At 47.7% G+C, this 21,460-nt stretch overlaps 1 protein-coding gene and 1 non-coding gene across 3 annotated transcripts in view; both read right to left on the reverse strand.

The window, feature by feature from the left end:
* Nucleotides 1-21,460, reverse strand: part of SPON1 (spondin 1) — a 243,212-nt gene that overhangs the window by 15,565 nt on the left and 206,187 nt on the right. For both annotated transcript variants that reach the window (XM_045524132.2, XM_010964837.3), the window contains exon 7: nucleotides 2,863-2,927. In XM_045524132.2, coding sequence (XP_045380088.1) covers nucleotides 2,863-2,927 — 65 coding nt within the window. The remainder of the gene's footprint in view (nucleotides 1-2,862; nucleotides 2,928-21,460) is intronic.
* TRNAA-GGC (transfer RNA alanine (anticodon GGC)) lies at nucleotides 5,731-5,803 on the reverse strand. The gene has a single exon. It is a non-coding gene; the product is annotated as a tRNA-Ala (tRNA).

Raw genomic sequence — 21,460 nt, forward strand, 5'->3', positions numbered from 1 at the left:
CGAACAAGTGGATATATGACGACTCACGCGTCACTACTTATGAGCTCTTGGGTAACTCACTCACCCTCTTCTAGTCTAGATTTCTTCATCTGACCCTTCCCACCTGCCGTTTGCTGTGAGGCTCAAATAAGATGATTTATTAGGAAGCCTTTATAAACCACTAATGTCCCACTTACATAGTCTGCTAATTAGTGAGGCACAATTTGGGGGATTTCACTTCCTTTTCTCATGTGTGCGTTTTCTGGCATGTAGACATTGCTTTTAGCAGGGTCTTTAAACACCTGGCTTCTACAAGAACTGCAGTCTGGGGAGTTGCGGCACTGCTCACCATGGGACTAACAGGACATGGTCTGGTGCCCGCCTTCCAGTGACTGCCCAGCAGGGAGCACTGGCATGTGGGCAGCATGCGCGGGGCTGCTTTATGCCCCAGCCCTTGGCTCTTGGCCCCTCGGGAGTTCAGCAGTGCCTTGGAGGAACCCTCCACCTCACCTCCCTTTGTAGTTACTAATCTGCAAATGAGAGCATCCTCAGATCCACCTCAGGGCTTTCTGTGGGGAAACTGCTTATCACTGTGACTGGCACGTGATAGGAAGGCGAATGTTGATTTCCTTCTCATTCAGCTTTTCTAAACGAAACTTCCATAAACACCGCGAAAGAAAACAAGCAATAAAGGATTTCCATGGTCCTTCTGGAGACTCGCTATCCCATCCTAAATGACAGCTCCACATCAGTGAGACTCGGGTCACTGGTGACTCAGGTCATTCTTAGGCTGAGTTGGGTCCCTCACCATGTACCTGTTTGCAGAAATCCCCACTAGAGCATTCAAAGTTGCAGAAACTCGATGTGGACACTAGGGGGCGCTGGAGCCATTCCCTACGCTGAAGTTCTGTGCAGGAAGAGGAAGGTTTCAGTAAGGTTTCCTGCCTAGGAAAACTGTTTATAACCTGGAGGCATCTAGGGCTTCCAGTCCACCTGGCCGATGAGATCCACTGCCTGCTCCTCTAGTCCAAGGTCAGTCTTCCTTTACAACCTTGAGGACATTGACAGACCTGGGCAGGTGCTACTGGAGGCGGGGAGGGCCCTGAAACTTCCAGCCCTGATTTGAAAGACGCCTCTGCCCCGACCCTCACCCCCCTGCAGCTGGGCTGATTACAGGGGCATAGATCCTCCAGAGGCAGGATTTCTGGTAAGGGTGACCATGTCTCTATTTTACCTGCTCCTCATTTGTCTTGAAAACAGGGGCCATTGTCTAATCAAATGTTAATTAAACAGAATGGCTGGGACTAATTAAGGGGGGTACAGTCTTTTAGAGGATTCATTATAAGAAAGGGAATAAAAATGATTTTTTTAAAGTTCCAGTAATTCCTAACATTCAGACTAAACTGGAGGAACTGGGTGGTGGAAATTCAGCATTGATTTGCAGGAAACCTGGACATTCTCTACTCAGGAACTCGAGAAGGATGTGGGTTTCGTTCAGAATCTGTCTTTTCCTGTCTCTACCTGTGCTCTGGGCTGTCGGAGCCGCAGCTTGATTTATTGAGCTAAACAAGTCAGCAGCTAATTTGTTCATTTATGGCTGTCCTTTGAGAAGTGGTTCTGGGATAAAGATGAAGATCATTGAAAAACAAGTCAGTTTCTCTGGGCAGGACTTCACAAAGTAGGTCACCCTGGCTTTCTACTGGCCTGAGGGAGGCTGGAATCCCATTAACCTCAATCGAGCAGGCTCCGGCTCGAGGGGTGGGGCTGATTCTGCAAAACAAAACTTGGCTGCCAGTAGGCTTCCTAATTTGACTTCCTAATGAGATTTGGAAGAGGAAAGGGTTGACTAGGGTATGGGAAAACCAAAGGAAAATTCCTTTACTTTAACGAGCTGGTAGCACTGAGTGGAGAGGGTTTGGGTGTTTGGGAGATATGAGTGTTTTCCGTCGATTCATTCTGTTCCACTGGGGTCTCAGGAAGTCTAAGGGATGGCTGAAGGGTGGGACGGTGTCCTTAAGTATTTTTTTCAAGTTTTCAGAAAGTCTCATCTTGGAAGAAAAAAAGCTCCATTCGTTCTTTCACCTCCTTGGAGCTACTGCCCAGTCTCTCTTCTTTCACAGCAGACTTCACAGAAGAGTTCACTTCACTCACCAACTCCATAACCACACTCTCTGTTCAGATTTCACCCTGCTCCAGGCTTTTACCCCTCCCCCCATGACTCAGCAGAAAGGAGTCCCAGTAACGTCACTGATGAATCTTCATGTTGATAAATCCAAGGGACCTTTTGCAGCTCTGATATTCCTCAACCTCTCAGCTGCACTGGGCACAGCTAACAGCTAACCACTCTCTTGTTCTTGAACTTTCTTTCCTGGGCTTCCCGGATGCCAAGCTTCCTTCCCAATCTCCCTGCTGCTCCTTTGTTGCCTTCCTTGCAGGCAGGTCCTCCTCAGCTGTAAATGCTGGAGCTCCTTGAGACTCAGTCCCAAGCCCTTGACTCTCATTCTCATGCTCTCTCTCATCCATGACCTTGGTGTTGATTGTCTGCCATTCCTTGGTGACTCTCAATTTTATATCTCAGTGGAGAATTCTTTCCCTGGTTTTCAGAGCTTTATAGTTAAGCGTGTTCTTAACACCTCCAATGTCTGAGCTGGGTCAGCTGCGGTGTTAAAACCATGCAGGACACAGAGATCAAGCCTGCATTTCCTGAGAAGGTAGGGGCACGTGTGATATGCCACGCACGGGCAGTGCACCTCACCTGCTCATCCACCTGGGAGGTGTTGCTGACTTTCAGAACATAACTGGCATGTGGTGGCGGCCAGTGGGTGAGTGGCCCCAAGTGCCAGGCTAGGACAGGGGATGGGCAGAGCCCTGTTTGCTACTTACACGTTGAGAGGCTGCCAGGCTGGCCACTGAGCTTTGGCTTTGATGACGGTGAGGACTTCATCGCTCTGTAAAACAAAGACCACAGGTATTGAATGAGGAGAGCTGGGCTCAGGGAACAGAGGGCTCTGACACGGTGACACTATCCACCCCCACACCCTTACCTGCTGCTGAGGCTCTACCTGCCCGGTGTGGAGCCATCGGGCCCCAGGGTGGGGATCCCTGGAGTCCTGGCAACCCCAGGAGGTAGGGCTGTGTGCAGGCTGACCCACTGAGCCACATACCCCTAAGGTTTCCAGCTCAGCCCACTCCTTCTGCACGGGAGCCAGGCTCTGACCTGCACTCTCCTGGGATGGCCAGACCTCCATCTTGTGTCCAGCCTGGAGGGTGCATCGTGCTCTCGATGTCCAGGCGCCAATGGCAGCCACCCCCTGACCCCAAGGATTGTCACCCTCAAGGCCTCTCCTGCTGTGGAGACTTGTACCCTGGCTCAGAGCCCCTTGGACAAGGAGGGCGAGAGGAAGCCTGGGCCACACCCCTGGACCACTCGTGGTAATCTAGGCACTTTGGACAATACTAAGGGCGCCCTTCAAGCCTGGGGACCCAAAATAATTATCAAATTCTTCCTCAAAAAATTAACATTTGGAAAGAAGTCATTAAGTCATCATCGTGGGGAAAAATCAGAATTTTGTTAATCTTACTTTACTTCGAGGTTTGTTTGGGTTTTTATTTTCAAGTACACACTAGGGCTGAGGGGTACCATTTTCTTTTCAAGGCAGAAGCTTTCACAGGTCCAAATTCAGCTTTGGCTGGGGCTCCCCTAGAATGGATTCAGCTGAAGCTCCCCTTCCCCTGGCCTGGGCCCAGCAGTGCTCAGACACCACCAACCACTCTGCACAGAAAAGCCCATAATGTCACCAGCAGGGGCAGGAAGAGCTCTGGTGCTGACTGAACAGGTCTCTGAGTTCCAGATGGACAGAGCCCAGCTTGGCTGGCCCACAGCTCTGCCCCAGCCCTTAGCGTTGTTCTGGCAGTAGCTAGCATGTGTTTGGGATGAACCAGTGAACTTCTCCCTAGTTGGTGGGTACCTTGCCCAGAAAACCCCACAGCTCTGAAGGAACTGCAGGGAGGGGGACAGAGGTGCCTCCAGGCAAAGATTATCCAAAGTGTCTGGTCTGGAGCACCTCTCCTGCAGCCAGGGAAGGGTGGCGGGGTGGGGGGCCTTAGAGAGGACAGGAGCTTAGCCAGTCATCAGCTTGGCTTGGGCACCTACTGGGGGGGACGGGAGTGAGGCCCACAGGGCACCCCCCCAAGAGGATCACAGCCTATTCTGAGCTCCAGCTTCCCTGGGGGTCCCCCTTTTGGTCAGAGGAAAGAATCTGTGGATGCATGGACACCCCCCCACGCTCACAGGTCTGCAAGGAGAGCATTTTCAAGTCCCGACTGAGTGTTTTACATGTCTTATTGGAGATTTTTTTCCATTTGTTGAGAACGTATCCCTCACGCACTCCTAATTACATCTGCTGAGTGAACAAGAGAATATGCCTGGCACAAAGTCACGTATGAGACACAACCTATCTATCTCCCAAAGGCCAGCGCCGTTTCTCCCATGACCTGGGTTTCCTGACCTCAGCACACTGCTCTTCCTCCAGCCGGCCCCATCAGGCACGGCCACCAGCTGCCTGCATTCCTCCATCTCCCCTGGCTCACAGGCCCCAAGATCCACTGCGTTCATAGCCTTCACACATCTCGAGTCCTTCCACGGTCTCCTCACTGGTTGCCCCGTCTCCAGTATGTTCTTGCTTTTTCCCAGTCCACCCTCCACATCGCTGCAGATCTGACCATATCTATTTTCCCTGCCTAAACCCTGCAATGGCTCCTCACAATGTCCATGGTAATTTCTTAATTCCTGAAGTTTGTCTACATGGACCACATCATCTAGCTTTTTTTCTTTGATTTTTAATTTCAGAATATTACATGCTTTTTGTGGAAAAATTTAGCATCACAGAAGCACACAATGTAAATGTTGAGCATTCCACTCAGTGTTTAGCATCTACCTGCCTTCTGCCACCTCTTTCTCCAGAATGTTAGTTTGGTGCGGATCATTCCAGACCTTTTACTATATGTATACACACGTGTGCGTGCATGTACGTTAGATACAGCTTTTCCCACAAAAATCTGCATCATGCTCAATATCTTATTCTGCACCATTATTTTTACATTTTTCCCTTACTGTCATATCATAGGAAAGTTTCCACGTTAAGTACCTACGGTATCATAGCTGTCTTTCTGTTGATTTTTAAAGTGTTGTAGGTCTTCAAATTAGGGTAAGCCAGGGCAAGACTAAAAAGAAATCCAAGCGTGAGATCCAAGTAATGAGATACTGTCTGATGACAATCCTTTTGCCTTTGAAGAAATACTTTACTAAAAAATAAAATCCATGTGGATGGAGTTCAGGGGGCCACCCAGTTAGCTGGCCCTGCGGGTTCACCTTGTATGACGATTAAATCTTGGCTTTCAAGTCCCAAATAATGACATACTGATTTTGCTTTTGCAACACATAACTCAACAAAAATTGCTGAGGCCTTCCGTTAATGTTTATTTATGGGGCTGAAATTCCATCTGTATTTTTTTTGAGCCATGGAGGCTCCAAGGATGGTGGGGTCCACATGTACGGGCATTAGAACAGCTTCTTCCTGTAAATTACAGAGCTTTCATCTCATAGTTATACACCATCTACATGATCAACAGCTTATTGTTCCTTGTGTACATTTAATGAAATAACGCAGGAACGTTCTGGAAAATGTATTTAAGAAATGAACTATCTTTCTTTGGGGGAGGGCATTAGGTTTACTTACTTACTTAATTTAATGGAGGTACTGGGGATTGAACCCAGGACCTCATGCATGCCAGGCACACACTCTACCACTGAGCTATACCCTCCCCCCTTAAAATATTTTTCTTGAGGCATCAAGATTCTCTAGTAGAACCAAAGCTCTACAGGATTGAGGAGTGTCTGGCTTGTCCATGGCCATATCCAAGCGCAGTGGATGCTCAGTAAATTGGTGAAAACGCAAAGCCACACCTTTTTTTTTTTTTTTTTTTTTGTTGGATGTATGTGTAGAATTCCATAGCATGAATGTTCTCTCCTTATTTAAAGGCTTACGTAGCTGGGTGAGCCTTGGATGGGGGCACTGAGGTGCCAGGTAGTTTACATTCTGAAGATTGAAGGACCCAAATTCAGAGTAAGCAACCTAAAATTCAGACTTAAATGAAAAGCTGTTTTAATAAGTTTCTCAGACCCAGAAAGGATCTTTCAAGAATCCTTCGAGCCCTCACACATCTCCCCTAGGACCGTTGTCAGAGTATTTCAGGGCACTCACACTTCATGGCTTGTTTGGATGACGCTAGCACTTGCCCAGAAATATGCCAACTAAAATAAAAAACCTCCAGGAAACTACAGGTCACATGTGTCCACCTACACGGGAACAAGTTGTTTCATTTTGCTTCTGGTCAACATATTGTGAAGATGTTATAGCTGTACTCAGACTTCCCAGCTACAGGTACCAAATGGGACGATTCCTGAAAGAGGGCATGGGCTGAGGTCAGATCCGGAAAAAGGAGGGTTTGTGTGGAGAGGAAACAGGCCTGGGACAGGTCAGAGGCAGAAACCACGTGGATATCAGGAGATGTCAAGTCTGAGCAGAGCAGAAAGGGAGAATGTGAGTCTGGGGGGTCGGGCGGGGGCTGGTGTCTGAACAAACCTTACCCCACACTGACCCTCCCAAGCCCATTGGGGCCCGCAGCGGAGGCGGGAGGGAGGACCCACAGCAGCAGCGAGTCTGTCACCTCCCCAGGTCCTCGCTCCTCCCCTCCTCTCTGTTCCTGTACCTTGCTGGCTCCTGATCGTCTGCCTTTGTCTCCCAGGCCTGAACCACAGCCTGCTTCCTAAGGCCCTCTTTGCTCCGGGCGGCACTGAGGCTAAGCTCCTTCCTGCCCGTAGCATGTCCTGCCCCAGACCGGCAGTTTGGGAGCTGGCCCAGCCAGCCTGCCGCCTCCCAGCAAGTACAGAAATGGGATGCCATGTACGATCACAGAAGGAAAGGAATCAAAGCAAGTAGAAACAATAATAATATCAACCGTAATCTGTTGTTTTTAAGTGCTAGGCACCTTATTAATTACCTTATATAGAGTATCTTATTAAATCCTTATATAGTTTTTAACCCTTGGAAACACATTTCTTTTGCCAAATTAATTACATACTTAGTCAATAGCAGGTCTAGAATTCAAACCTCGGTCTGACTCCGGAGACCACACTTGTCACCCTGTGAACCCAGATAGAAGGGACTGGGAGAGGAGGGAGAGCGTATATAGCTCATTGGTGGAGTGCGTGCTTAGCATGCATGAGGTCCTGGGTTCAATCCCCAGTACCTCCATTAAAATAAATAAGTAAATAAATAAACCTAATTACCCCCCAAAACAAAACAAACAAACATAAATAAAATTAAAAAAAATAAAAGAAGGGACTAGGAGGGTTAGTTGTGGGGCAGGAGAGCGGGGCTTTCTAGAGAAGTCAAGCCCCACCCCTCCCCGCCGTCTGTGCTTCTGCTGCCCTTAAGGGCATGTCCTAGTCTCCCCTGAGTTCTGAATATTACAGCCACCCTGGGGGGATGGTCATAACAGTGTTCACAAATGTTCATGTCAAAGCTGTCCTGAGAACTGGTGCTGATAAAGAGGAGGCAGCACAGGGTCCCTGAGTTGGAGAGAAACTGCTGCTACCAAAGAGAAGGAAAGTCAGTGACACTAAATGCACGGGCAGTGATCCACGTGCGTGCACGTGGAGACCCCCACCCGATTATGCATTTCCCCATTCGTCAGTGTTCCTTACGAAAAACTTTGGGAATAGCTGCCATTTCATTTTGCAGATGAGGAAGCTGAGGGTCAGAGAGGTCAAGTGACTTGTAAAGACCATCCAGTAACCATGATTCCACTGTAGATGTGTCTGACTCCAAAATTCACGCTCTTTCCACTTATCCTGATGATTCTTCCTCTCCGTCTCCCTCTGGTTCCCTCCTGTATCTTGTTTGTTTTTCAGCAAGACCGTGGCTGCCCCTGGCTGACAGTTTTCTCCAAGGAGCCCTTGCTTTGAGGCACAGGGTCCCCCGATTCCCACTGGGAGGGCAGTACCTGGCATCTTGTGTAAAGACTCAGGTGAGCAGTGTTTGGTCCCATTATTTGTTTCTACCCTTTCCCAGAATCCCCACTTACCAACCATTAAAAAATATCAGACCTGATGGCTTCCACCTCTGAAGGGGACTTTTTCATCCCTCGGTGAGTGTCCTGGTGATAAGCAGCAGGAAATGAGCCATTTTATGAGGCGATAATGGGGCTATAAGCATCTTTAAAATCAATTGTGCCCAGCATCGCCTCCTATCATTTCAACAGGGTCTGGGTTTCTCGGGTCATATATAAAAACAGACAGCTCATATTCGGCGGCGCTCTACAGTTTGCCCGTGGTCTCACGTGGGCTGCAAGTAGCCCCCTGAGGTGGGCAGGCCGATGGTCCCCCTTTTTCAGATGAAGTAACTGAGACTCACCTCTCTCTGCAGCCAATGGCCAGTGCCCAGCTTGGAGCTTCTGTGACCATTTGACGCAGCTGGTGGCTCCCTCTGCCTTGAAACCCTTTCCACCTGCCTCTGGCACTTGCTGCCTCTTCATTTTCTTCTCACCTCTTCCATCCTCAGTCTCCCTCACTGACCCCTCCTCATCTTCCTCTAAACACATGAAGTGGTCCAGGACCCCAGCCCTCTGGGCTCTTTTCTCTCCACCTGCTTGGCCGTTTCCCCTGGTCCCCTGCCTTAAAATACCAGCTGTGTGCACACTGATGACTCCTGCATTTTCACCTTCACCTCAGCCTCGCCTCGCAACTCCAGCTTGTCTATCGACTGTGTGATGCTGTCACCTGGATGTGGAATTGGTGTCTCAAACTCACTGTGTCCAGAACCAAGCTCCCCAGGGATCTTCCCTCCCCAAACCTGGCCTCTCTCATTCTTCCCATTCCATTAATGGCATTGCCGTCCTTCTGGTTTCTCCTCCTTGATGCGTCTTTCTCTCAGCCTCCCCGTCGGATCCTTCTACACATCTGTCAGCTCCACTTTAAAACGTATTTATGAGCCAACCACAGTCTGTCACCTGCCCTGCCACCACCTTGGCCCAAGCCACTATCATCATTCGCCTAGATTATTGCAGTGGCTTCCTGGGTGACCCCTCACCTCTTCCCTCGCCCTCCTTCCAGCTCGTCACCCAACAGTCATATCAGGCCATTCCTCTGGTCAAAATCCTATAGTGGCTTCACATTGCACAGCAAAAGGGGACCTTGCCGTGGCCCCCACGGCCCTTCATGATCTGCTCTGCATCCCAGCACCCCCTGCTCCGTTACCTCACTGACTTCATCTCTCACTGCTCCCCCCTTGCTCACTTTGCTCTAGCTGCCCCGACAGCTTTCCTCCAACATGCTGGGCACACTTCGTGCTTGCTGTTCTCTGTGCCTGGAATGCTGTCCTCCCAGATAGCAGAGCACTCGCTCTCCTGCCCCCTCCAGGTCTTTGCTCGAATGTCACCTTCTCAGTGAGGCCTCTGCTGACCACACTATTCAAAATAGCAATTCCCTGCCCCTTCCTCAAACTGCTCCCCGCTCATCACTTCATCTGATGATCTTTTCTCTGTAACGTTTGTCACCATCTGATATATCACCATCTGATACACAGTATATTGTGCTTACTTACTTTTTAGCATCTATCTGCCCCATTCCAGGCGGGCAACAGCTTTTGTCTGTTTTGCTCACTCACTGCTGGACTATCAGTGTTTAGAACCAGTGCTTGGAATGTGCTCAGTCGGAATCTGCCGGATGCACGAGAGGCTGTGACGAGGAAGGGGCTGCTGTCCTTCTGAGCCCCTGCCCACCAGCAGCCCGCAGCCGAGGGTGGCGCCAAAGCTGGGTGGGGTGACCCTGACAGACCTGGGCGCGGAGCTGCTGGGCGCTGGAAGAACCGGGGCGGAGTGCCAGCCGGGGAGCCCTGCTGGGCCTGCCTGGTGGGAGAAGGAGGGAGAAGGGACAGGACCCTGAGGCCACTTTAGGGATCAGGGTCAGAGCTCACAGGCTCTGAGTCTGTGTCAGATGGACACCGCAGTGACCTGGGCTGGCCATTTATAAGTGTCCATAGCCTGCCTTGTCCCCAGGAAGCAGCTGCCAGCACAAGCTGCTGTCTGATCAGCTATTCCAAAGCCAGAGAAGGTATCTGAAGCCCATTAACAGATCCACAAGAAGATGATGTGGTTTCACAGAAGCATTTCAAATTCAATTTCTTTTTATTTCTTTTCAAACATAGCCTGTAATTCCGATGGGAAAATGACATAATGCCCGGAGATGGTAATTTCCCTGTGAGACGGCTTTGTGAAAGCATCTCTGGAGCCGAGGGGAAGGGCCCACCAGGGCCTGGGCCTGCCCCCTCATGCCTCTGTTACCCCTCAGGTCATATGGTGACGTCGGGCGTCACCATATGACCTGAGAGAGAGGGCCAGCCTCCCACGTGCCTCTGTTACCACCGGCACTGATTTAGTTCGTTCTTTGCTGACCAAAGTGCCAACCCTGGGTTTCACCTCATTTTCTGGACTTTCATCGTGTCTTTTAGAACGCTTATGGAAGTCTGCCTCTCCTCCAAGTCAGACAGGGAGCTGAAGAGGTCAGTGGGGCGGGTCTGCACCTCCCATCCCAGCCCCTCATGACCTGACCTTCCCAGGCCCTCCTACCCTTCTCAAGCAATGAGAAAAAGGTTAGTGCTGGGGCCAGAGTGGAGAAGTAAAAGAGAGGCTAGGCCAGGTGAGATTCTGACATCACACAGGACAGAGCACGTGAAGCCCGGGCTGTCTGCTCCCCAAGGGGCGGGGGCTGCAAGGGAGCGCAGCTGTAACCGGGGAGGGAAGGTGAGCCGGCAGGTCTGGCTGAAGGTGCCTCTAAGGCAACCGGTAAGGGCAGCGCCCCAAGCCCTGCCTCGTGGGGGCATCTCTGGGGGTCTTAAAGGATCTGACACCCCATGGCCTTCTTCTCTGTCGCCCCTTCCTCCCTTTCCTCTGAGGACAACTTGTATCTAGTCCCGGAAGCCATTGTTAAAACAGGGGCAGGACTGTGTCTTCCTGGTGTCCTCAGCACTAGCCTGGTCCAGCGGAGGTGTGCAGGGAATGATTAAGGAATACATAATGGATTAGTTAATTACACAATTAATTCATGACAAGCTAGAGGACGCCTCTGGCCTCAGCTGCCCTCCCAGGGGATCTGAGGGGCGCTCCGTGGGACTCGGATGCTGCTGAAGGTTTGTGAGTAGCAGTGCCAGGCTCTGATTTATGAGTTCAGAGGACTGTGGACTGCAGGCTGTGGTGGGAGAGTAAAGGGGAGCAGGGCAGGGGAAGCCAGGAGATGACACTGGACCAGAAGAGAGCAATGGAGTGGGTGGGAAGATGTCAGATGCAAGACATTATTTTAAAGGAGAAGCAACAGGATCAGCTGATGGATGGGATGGGGGATATAAAACAAAGAGGGGTCAGGGCAGACTCCAAGGGGAGGTGTCATGTAGGCAGTTGGATATATGAGGCTGGAGTTCAAGGGAGAAGTCGGGAGGATCCAGGCAGGAGATAAATTTGAAAGTCATCAGCCTACAGGTGCTAGTTAAGCCATAAGGCGGAGTACCTGGGCAGCGAGCGGAGACGGGAGGGTGGGGAAGAGCCAAAGAGCCAGAGAAGGAACAGCCAGAGAGGCATGAGGACACTAGGGCCAGCCCTCAGGGCCTCTTCAGAGCCTTTGTGCTGTCCCCACTGTCCTCTGCTGCCCCCTCCCCAGTCTCCCCCTTGTCCCCCTACTGCTCCCACTGTCTCCCTGCTGCCCCCTGCTGTTCTCTCTGTCCCCCCACCATCCCCACTGCCCCCAGGCACCGCTCCCCGCTGCCTGTACAGTCCCCACGCCCGCCAGCCCTGCCACTGCTTGCTCACTGCTGCAATCCCAGCCTCACTGGTCACTGCTGAAAATTCAGCTGGAACAGGTTTAGGAAAGACAAGGAAGCCAGGGAGGTGGAGCCAGCATCACCCCCTGCTGTGAAGGGGAGTCGAGGAAAATAGCAGTAGCAGGGAGGACACCTGACTATTTTTACAAGATGAGTGATATCAGGGCAAGTTTGTATGGCATAGGGTATAATCCAGTATGGACAGAGAAATCGCTGTTGCAGGAGAGAGGGAGGGTGCACCTGCAGGAGGGAGGTCCCAGGCCCAAGATGCAGGCGTGACCTTCCAGCCACTGCAAGAAGAAGGCAGAGGACAGTAGCTACTGATGCTCAGTTATGGGCATTGCCGGGGGCCACGCGAGGATTCATTCGTCCAGCAAATAATGACTGAACCCCTGCTCTGTGCCAGGCTCACTCTGGGCGCTGGAGACAGAGCCCCGAACAAAAGAGACACCAATCAATCCCTGCCCTCATGGAGCTTTCCTCCTAGAGCGGGAGGCAGACGGAAACAAAGGAGCAGTGATGGGTGTGCCAGCCCTGATGGCTCTCTGGGGAAGACACTGCAGGGGCGGGCGAGAGGGAGGCCAGGGTCGGATGGGGACGGATGCTGCAGTTATAAGCGCGAATGTGTATGTAAGGATCAGGAGAGAACTTTAACAAGAGGAAAACATACCTTACATACTAAGGTAAGGTCTTCAAAATTTAAAAAAAAAATAGCATAACCATATAGTAGGAAGTTAGAGAGAGAGAAGCCAAAAAGAAATACCCAGCCAATATCCAACCATCCTCACCCAACAGCTATCATCAATTAGGACGGTCATTTCTGTATCTGTGGGTCTTGGTCACATAGTTGAGACACAGCTTGCTTACACACACACACACACACACACACACACACACACACACACACACACACACACACACACACTTACTTTATCTCTACTATTTCCTTGTATCATGGTTACTAGACTCTTACACAAGTAGATTATTAAAGAAAACATGCTGTACCTTGCTTTCTATTTCTAATATATTTCAGAGATAATCTCATTACTGATATAGCTCTTTTAACGATGAACCCAGAGACCACAGAGCAATATAAGAATACACATGTATATAGTTTTGTCTCTCTTTTTTACATTGTTATATAGTCTTTTGGGTTCATCTATTTGTATAATAATCTAGCTACCACGTTACAAAGAAATGGGAGAGGTGGAGAAAATGTGTGCAGTGTGGTGTGTGTGTGTGCGCTTTTGTTTCTAATTGCCTAAAGTACCTCTGAAAGGAACATAAGAACTTGACAAAAACCGGGTGCCTCAGGGGAGAGAAACTGGGCATCCAGGGAGCACAGAAAACAAGACTTCGCTGTATAACTTTATATAGCACTTTGGTTCTGAGCCATGCAAACATATTGCCGTTAAAAAAAAAAATAGGAAGAGAAAGCCATTCTAAGGCTATTCCCCCCAGTTTTCTCATCTGGAGAAAAATCCACGAAGGCTTTGGAGGGAGTGTTTGGAGCTCCGTGCTGCACGTGACGGGGGGGGCAGAGGGAATGTCTGGAGGTGATGGGCTCGGAGCCAGGACAGAGGCCAAAAAGGTGGGGAGAGGGGACAGAAGCGCCAGGGCAGGTGCAGAATTGATAAGACATCTGATGGGTTCTTTACTTGACAATCTTAAAGCCTGTTAGGCTTTGTGAGGCTTTATCATCTTTAAAATAAAATCTGTTTCAAAAAGAAACAAGAATCCACCTGCACAGCAGCATCTCCCTCTCCTTGTTCCTTGGAAGAAGCTTCCGACCCAGGTAGCCTACTGTCAAGCCTCTTTTGTTGGGTCCTTAAATATAATAACATTTCCCTTCATCATCTCCCTCCATCCACTGATTTCCATAAAAAGCTTTCAGATTATTAAGTAATGAAGCTCTAAATGACCTGGACAGGGAGAAGGAAGCACGCCTTAAGGTGCTCAGCACGTTACCATCAAATATGGTTCCAGAAACGCTGCTTTCTTAAGTGGTGCTATTTAAATGCAAAGGAACAGCTCAATAAGCTGTAAAAGCTTAACTCTTTTCATTCCTGAGACCCCCCCACCTCAAAAATCGTAGAGGTCTGGAGACAGACTGGGGAGGTAAGAAGAGAAACTGTGTTGGGCTGACACCAAAGGGGTGTCCTTACCAGGAGTTTAAGGTCACACACACACAGGCTGGTCTCTGGCAGGCTCGCATGGTGACAGAAGGTTCCCTGACTGTGAAATCCCCTTCTAGTTACTACTCTGGCAACATGGAGCAGGGGTTCAGGAGCAGTGTGGTGGACTAAGGCAGACCCTGGTTCAAATCTGGGCTCTGCCATGTACGTACTGTGTAAGTTTGGGGAAGTCACTCACCCTTTCTGGGCAGGTCCCTCATTGTGTACAGCATATATTTACTGAGCTCCATCTACGGTCAAAGACTGTGCTGGGCAAGGGGCATCGGGCAGGGGACAAGGAGACATGCTCCCTGCTCTTGTGGGGCATGTCCACTGGCAGGTGTGACAGATGAAGAGAGTGAAGCCATTTCCAATAGAACCAGAAAGACCATTTGAGAGGAACTGTTTTCTCAACCTCTGAACTGGACCAAACCGCCAATATTCCAAGAAGTCAGCAGGAATAAGACTGTCCTGTAGAACGGACTGATAAAAGCGAACTTTTACCTCGTGACCACCCCGCCTGAAGTACGAATCTGGCTTTGCTTGTCGGCACCCATGAGCTCTTCTTAAAAACAACTTAATCCTTCTTCTTTTTTCCATAAAAGCCCCAATTCTCTCTTGTAAGTGGGAGGCTATTTGCTTTTCTACTTGAATCTCTGTACCCCAAACTGCAATTCTTTGATCCCGAATAAATGCTTTGTCTCTTGAATTGGTTTCTTATTTTTCAAGGTGACACTGGGCACGGGGCAGAGAGCAGTGGACAAGGCAACACTGTCCCTGCTTTTGTGGGGCTGTCCTCTAGTGGGTTAACAATAGCACGTGAGGACAGAACGAGATACATGTAAGGAAAGGACCAGGTAATGGGAAGGAAAGGGGCAGCTCGGATTCCTGAGTCATGTTCGCTGTCTCCACCCCTTTCTCTCTGTGGCATCGGCACTTCTGCCTGACCTACTTCAGCCTCATCTCCTGCTTACCAGTCATGCCCACACGTCTCAAGGCTGCTGAGTCCCTCTGCCTAGAATGTCCTATGTCTTAAGCAGCTCTTCCTAGGAAAAGCCCTCCTTCCTTTTTTTTTTTTTTTGAATAGCAATTTCTATATTTAAGGTGGACAACATGATGTTTTGATATATGTAGTAAAATGATTACTGCAGTCAAGCTAATGGACATATCCACCTCCTCAATAGTTGCCTTTCTTGTTTTGTGGTGAGAGCACCTGAAATCTACTCTCTTAGCAAATTTCCAGCATACAATACGGTACTATTCATGAAGGTCACCTTGTCACGCATTAGATCTCTGGATTTATTCATCCTACATAAGTACATCTCTGTGCCCTTGGACCAACATTGCCCCATTTTCCTGACCTCCCTGCCCTGCCAACGCCTCCCTGAAGCCCCCAGATTCTCAAATCATCCTTTTCCATGACCTCAATCATGTTGCATGATTATCTGCTCACTTCATTTGTTGACTTTACAGGTCTTCCCCCACTAGAAGGTGTCTAGCAAAGCAGCCATCTTAGAGTAGATGCTTGATCAAATATCCTGAATGAATGTTCAGTAAATGGAAGTGTTTATTCCTAAATGTGACATAATCTGGAAAGAAGATCTGTAAATTACTACTGCCACCTGAAGACACATTCATAGAACTTCGTGATTTTCATGCCATGGAGATGTCACAGGTTTACACAGCAATCTGCAGCAGAGGTAACTGAATGCCTCCTGATGTTCTTTGTTCTCAGAGTGAGATCTGAGGAACCCTCAGGGTCTGTGAAGGCATTGTTAGGGTCTCTTAAGTTTTCTATGAGAATGTAAACATTTTGTATTTTTATGATAACTTAAAAAAAAATCAGTTTAAGTATACTATAGATGACCCTGAAGATCTTATAACCAAGTAGCACCAGGCAGTTTCAGTGGCCGGGATGCTTGGTGTTTACATCCTATTGCTTCTCTCTACAGCGTTACTGGGGGCTGGTGTGGTGGAACGTCTTGTTCTGCCCAGATCCCTCTTCAGCTGCTGGGAAAGATAAAGGACGGCCCTTAGTTGTCAGTTCTTTTCAGGGTATTGCGTTGAGTGGATGAAACTACCCCACATGATGTTGGCAGAGACCTTCTTTGGGTCTGTTACCCAGCTCAATTTCACCCCTGCCTGGTTCTGCTCCCCACCTCCCCCCCTACACGGGTGGTTCCCAAGAACATCCCTGATAATGTCTGCTAATCTTGACTCAACCTGCTGCCCAGAGAATCCAGCTGCTAGAGTCAGTGGATAAAGAGAGAGGCAGAGTTAGCAAATCAGTGACATTCTCACCAGGTAAAGCCCAAATGATATATGAGATGCCAGTGGATGGGGGAGCAGTGGGAGAAGTGAGGCCAAAGGACTGCGGTGTGCAGGCTCACCAACCCCTGAAGGACCACAGCAGGGCAGTCAGCATCAAACCTAGACTGTCAATAGCCATTTAATTTCAGCAAAACGGCATCACCCACCACATTAAAGCAAAGCTCCTAATTAGCATTTTAAACGGTTCGTAGTTTTGCTTGTGTTATTATTATCATTATTTTGCTTTTATAGTCATGCGAGAGCTAGAAGCGTAAGGAGTTAATATTTAGTTATCTTTGCACATATTTAAATAATAATATGATGAAAATAATTATAGTTCAACCCAGAGGGTATGTGCTCTTTAAAAGAGGTCCATATATTGCTCAGGTTTGGAAATTTTCCAATTTTGCAACAACATGGTATGAAAAGCCTGGGTTTTGGAGGCTCTGTGGCTTGACTGTGCAACCTTGGGCATGTTCCTTAATTCTTTCAGCCTTGATTTTCTCATCTCCAAAATGGGCTAAAGACATCTACCTTACAGGCTTGTTGTAAGATATAAATGAGCTCTCACTGAATGTTGAATGCTTGCACAGTTCCTGACATGTAGGAAGTGCTTGATAAATGGCAGCGGGCAGGAGAGACCTGAAGAATACCCCTCTTTGCAAGCCATTTCCAACCTGGAAATGCTTTGCTGTCTGCCTCCAACCCTAAAAGACAGGATTCTAAAAGGAGGATCCAGTTTTAGGAAAGTGACTTCCAACAAGGAGTCAGAGTTAAATTTGCTTAGAAACTAGCAAGCAAGCAAATACTAAAGCCCCAAGGCCCTCAAGTGAAAGGTTAAAAATAAAATAATTAAGAGCTATGGCCTAAATCTAAATTCAGAGCATTTTATGGAGAGGGTGTGGAGAAAAGGGAATCCTCCTACACTGTCGGTGGGAATGTAGTTTGGTGCATCCATTGTGGAAAACAGTATGGAGATTCCTCAAAAAGCTAAAAACAGACTTATCATGATCCAGCAATTCCAGTCCTGGGCATTTGTCTGGAGGAAGCTCTATTTTGAAAAGATACATGCACCCCAGTGTTCATAGCAGCACTATTTACAATAGCCAAGACATAGAAGCAACCTAAGTGTTCATCAACAGATGAATGGATAAAGAAGATGTGGTGTATACATATATACAACGGAATACTACTCAGTCATAAAAAAGAATAAAATAATGCCATTTGCAGCAACATGGATGGACCTGGAGATTGTCATTCTAAGTGAAGGAAGCCAGAAAGAGAAAGAAAAATACCATATGAGATCACTCATATGTGGAGTCTTAAAAAAAGACACAAATGAACTTATTTACAAAACAGAAACAGACTCACAGACATAGAAAACAAACTTATGGCTACTGGGGGGTCAAGGGGCTGGGAAGGGATACATTGGGAGTTCAAGATTTGCAGATACTAACTAACATAAATAAAATAGATAAAACAAGTTTATATTGTATAGCACAGGGAACTATATTCAATATTGTGTAGTAACCTATAATGATACAGGATATGAAAAGGAATATGTAAGTATATGTATGACTGAAATATTATGCTGTATATCAGAAACTGACACATTGTAAACTGACTATATTTCAATTAAGAAAAAATTCAGAGCATTTTACTTTCAAAGACTATTCCATTGATGAAATAAATATTTCTGTGGTAGGCTGTACAATGACCCCCATATCCACACCCTAATTCCGAAAATCTGTGCATGTTGCTTTTATGTCCAAAAGGACCTCACAGATGTGATTAAGTTAAGGATCATGAGATGGGGAGATTATCCTGGATTTTACAGGCATATATCTGGAGGGAGCTCTAATTCAAGTCCCTATGAGAGGGAAGCCTTATGAGAGGCACTGTGAGGATGTAAGAAGAGATTGGGGTGATGTGGCCACAAGCCAAAGAATGCTGGCAGGCACTGAAATCCTGGAAGGGACAAAAAGCCTGGAGCCCCCTGAAGGAGCTAGCCTGGCCAACACCTTGGTTTCACCCCTGTAAGATTCATTTTGGACTTCTGACCTCCAGAACTGCAAGAGAATAAATCTGTGCTGCCTTAAGCCACTGAATTTGTGGTCATTTGTTATAACAGCAATAGGAACGAATACAATTCCTATGGGCCCTACTTGCCCTTTCAGTTAGTGAGTCTAGAGAAAACGAAATAATGCAGACCATCATTAGGAGGAAGGTGTGGAAGTGGCACAGCTGTCAGGGTCTGAAGAGCTGATCTGAATCATGTCTCTCTACTTTCTACCCTTTGTGACCTCAGGCCTGTCTGTCAGCCTTTCAGAGCCTCACTCCCCTCCTCTCTATAAAATGGGACTAATGTTAACGATGGGGTGGTTGTGAAGATTAAATGTTTATGAGCCATAATACTATGTGAACTATTTTTGTGATTATCATTACTGTTAATTCAAATTGAAGACTGGAATCAAGAATGCCACCTCATAGGAAGATGACCTAATGAAGGTTAAAATGTACCTAAGGAGACCCCATGCACGGTGGATTCAGCGATTCAAGGTTTCGGAGCATCAGGCTGAAAAAATCTTAGTTCTTAGACGCCTGTCTGTAGTTCCCGCTGAACCTCACTGAACTTAACCCAGGGCCCGACTGCAATTCCTTACTTTTACAACTCAGGCTGAGTGCGGAGATACTGTCACTTGGACTTCTCTTTGATGTGATGTTTTATTTTCTTTTGAAAGAAAATAATCAATAGTCCAAACATCTCTACCTGTTGGACAATTTTTCTGCCCTTTTCATTTCCTGAAGGATAAATCATGAAAATAATCCATGCTGGAAGCTATAACAATAAAAACAACTATTATTTCTCAAACTCATGTCTCCAGTCTACCTTCATTGGCACAGCACAATCTCCCAAAGCTAAAGAAAGAAAATAAATCGCTTGTAAGTTTGAAGTTGAATCCTATCAATAATTTTCTTTTCCCATTTGTAATTCAGGTGAGTGCTGCCTCACTCAGGTTGTAAGGACAGAACTGCTGTTGGATTGAACTACGGGTAGTTTTGGTTCAAAAAAATTTTATAATGGGGTTTTCCTTATTACAGAAGTGTGTTCACTGCCGATCATTTAGAAAATAGAGCTGGGAAAGAGAACAATGTAAAGACAACCTGTAAACCCACCACCCACAGATGACCACTGCTGCTTTTCCATCTCAAGCCAAAAAAACCCCCACCTCAGTGCACCTGAGTGTGACATTTATGGAATCACCAAAGCAGCTTAATTCCAATGATAATAGGAGACTGGATTCTGTCTTCCTCCATGTAGCTGGGCCCTGCTGTGAGGGAGTAGCCCTGGCCTAAACTCACAGCCCAATCAGCCGCACCTCGGAGAAGCCACTCTTGCACTGCACACCTTCTTATTAGTGCAAGAGTCTCCTAGCTCTCCTCCTGCCTCCCATTTTGCTCTCCCACCCTGCTCCAATCCACCATAAGGCCCATTCCAAAACATTCATTTGACCAGGTCAATCCACTTACTGAAATTCTTCCTCTGACTTCAGGGATAAAGTCTAAATTTTTTAGCCTGGAACACAGGCTTCATGTTTCGGCACTGCCTACTTCCCCAGCCTCACATCTCCCTATCTTACCTGTACCCTTGACCCCATCCACCACCATCTTCATCTTCATCCTCATCACCAAACCAACCACCAGATACTGGGTGTGGTCTACATGCTAGGTACCACATTAGGTACCTGACATACATTGTCTCATCTACATATCAACTGTCCTATGAGATGGGGGTGATGGATGAGAAAACTGAGGCTCAGAGAAACCCAACAATTCTCTTCTGTGCATAAAGCCAAGAGTCAGAGGAGCCAGAATCTGATTCCAGGGTCCTCTGCTGTCAAAGCATAATGATCAGCCATACCTGTCTTCCTACTGAATATTCTTGCAATTTCTTGAACCAGACATTCTTTATTTCAAGATTCTATGCCTTGGCATAAACCACCACCTCCCTGAGGTGTCTTTAGCCCCTTCTCACCTAGAAAATGCCTTCTTGTCCTTTCAAATGCAGCTCAAGCCTTGGGGTTGGTGTAGCTGCCCCTTCTCTGTGCTTCCAAGGAATCCTATGTTGACCTCAGTCATGGGATCCGTGTCACTGACCTGCAGCTACCTTCTTCCATATCAAGTATCCCCCCCTCCCCTTTCCCCACTGGGAGTGGCTCAAGGTGGGGGGGGCAGCTGTGTCTCATCCGTCAGTATAGCCCTCATCCCCCCTCTCTAGCACAGGATTTGGCAGAAGGAAGATAATAAATAAATGTTTGCTTAATAAAAGAATGAATGAGCAGCAGCTCCTAGAGCCTTCAAAGAGGCTTCAGCTGATCAAAACTTGAATTGCTTACAATGTTCCTGCCAGAAAGGGCTCAGAGAAGTAAGGAAAATGAAACCCAGAAAGAATTCCTCTGTGCCAGCTCCCTTACCAGGCTGGAGCCAGACGAAAGAGCCCATCATTTGTAAGTAACTGCTGACGCTCAGGGGAGCAGGAGGGAGCTGAGATTCCCCAGTCTTTTAAAAAAAAATTATTATTCTGTTTAATTCTTGTCACTTGAGCTTTTTGTGATCCAGGTAAGGTCTCATGGCAGGTGAAGTGTAACAGAATATGCCGCCCTGAAATACGCCTCTTTGGCATAAAACTTATTCTGAGCTGATTATTTTGAGAAACTGCAGACACAGGAGAAGCTCTGAAAACAGAGGAGAGATTACCCTTTTGTAAGAGAAATTTACATCAGAAAGGGAAGAGTGCTATTACTGGAGATGCTTTTTCATCCGCAAGACTGATCTGCATGGCAGGGCAGATTTGTTTACCATACATTTCCTCTTCTTCTCTCCCTCTGAACTGCCTTCCTCCCCTTTGAAGCCCCAGACCCCTATCCCTTTCCTTAGCTCAGGACAATATATAACCCTCAATTACCTGGCTGCCTTTTGAGTCTCACCTCTCTGTGGGGCTCTCCTTATGTATATACATGTAAACGTATACTCATAATTAAAATTGGTTTTTCCTCCTGTTAA

The sequence above is a fragment of the Camelus bactrianus genome, chromosome 10 (genome assembly GCF_048773025.1).
Source record: "Camelus bactrianus isolate YW-2024 breed Bactrian camel chromosome 10, ASM4877302v1, whole genome shotgun sequence".
NCBI classification, from domain to species: Eukaryota; Metazoa; Chordata; class Mammalia; order Artiodactyla; family Camelidae; genus Camelus; species Camelus bactrianus.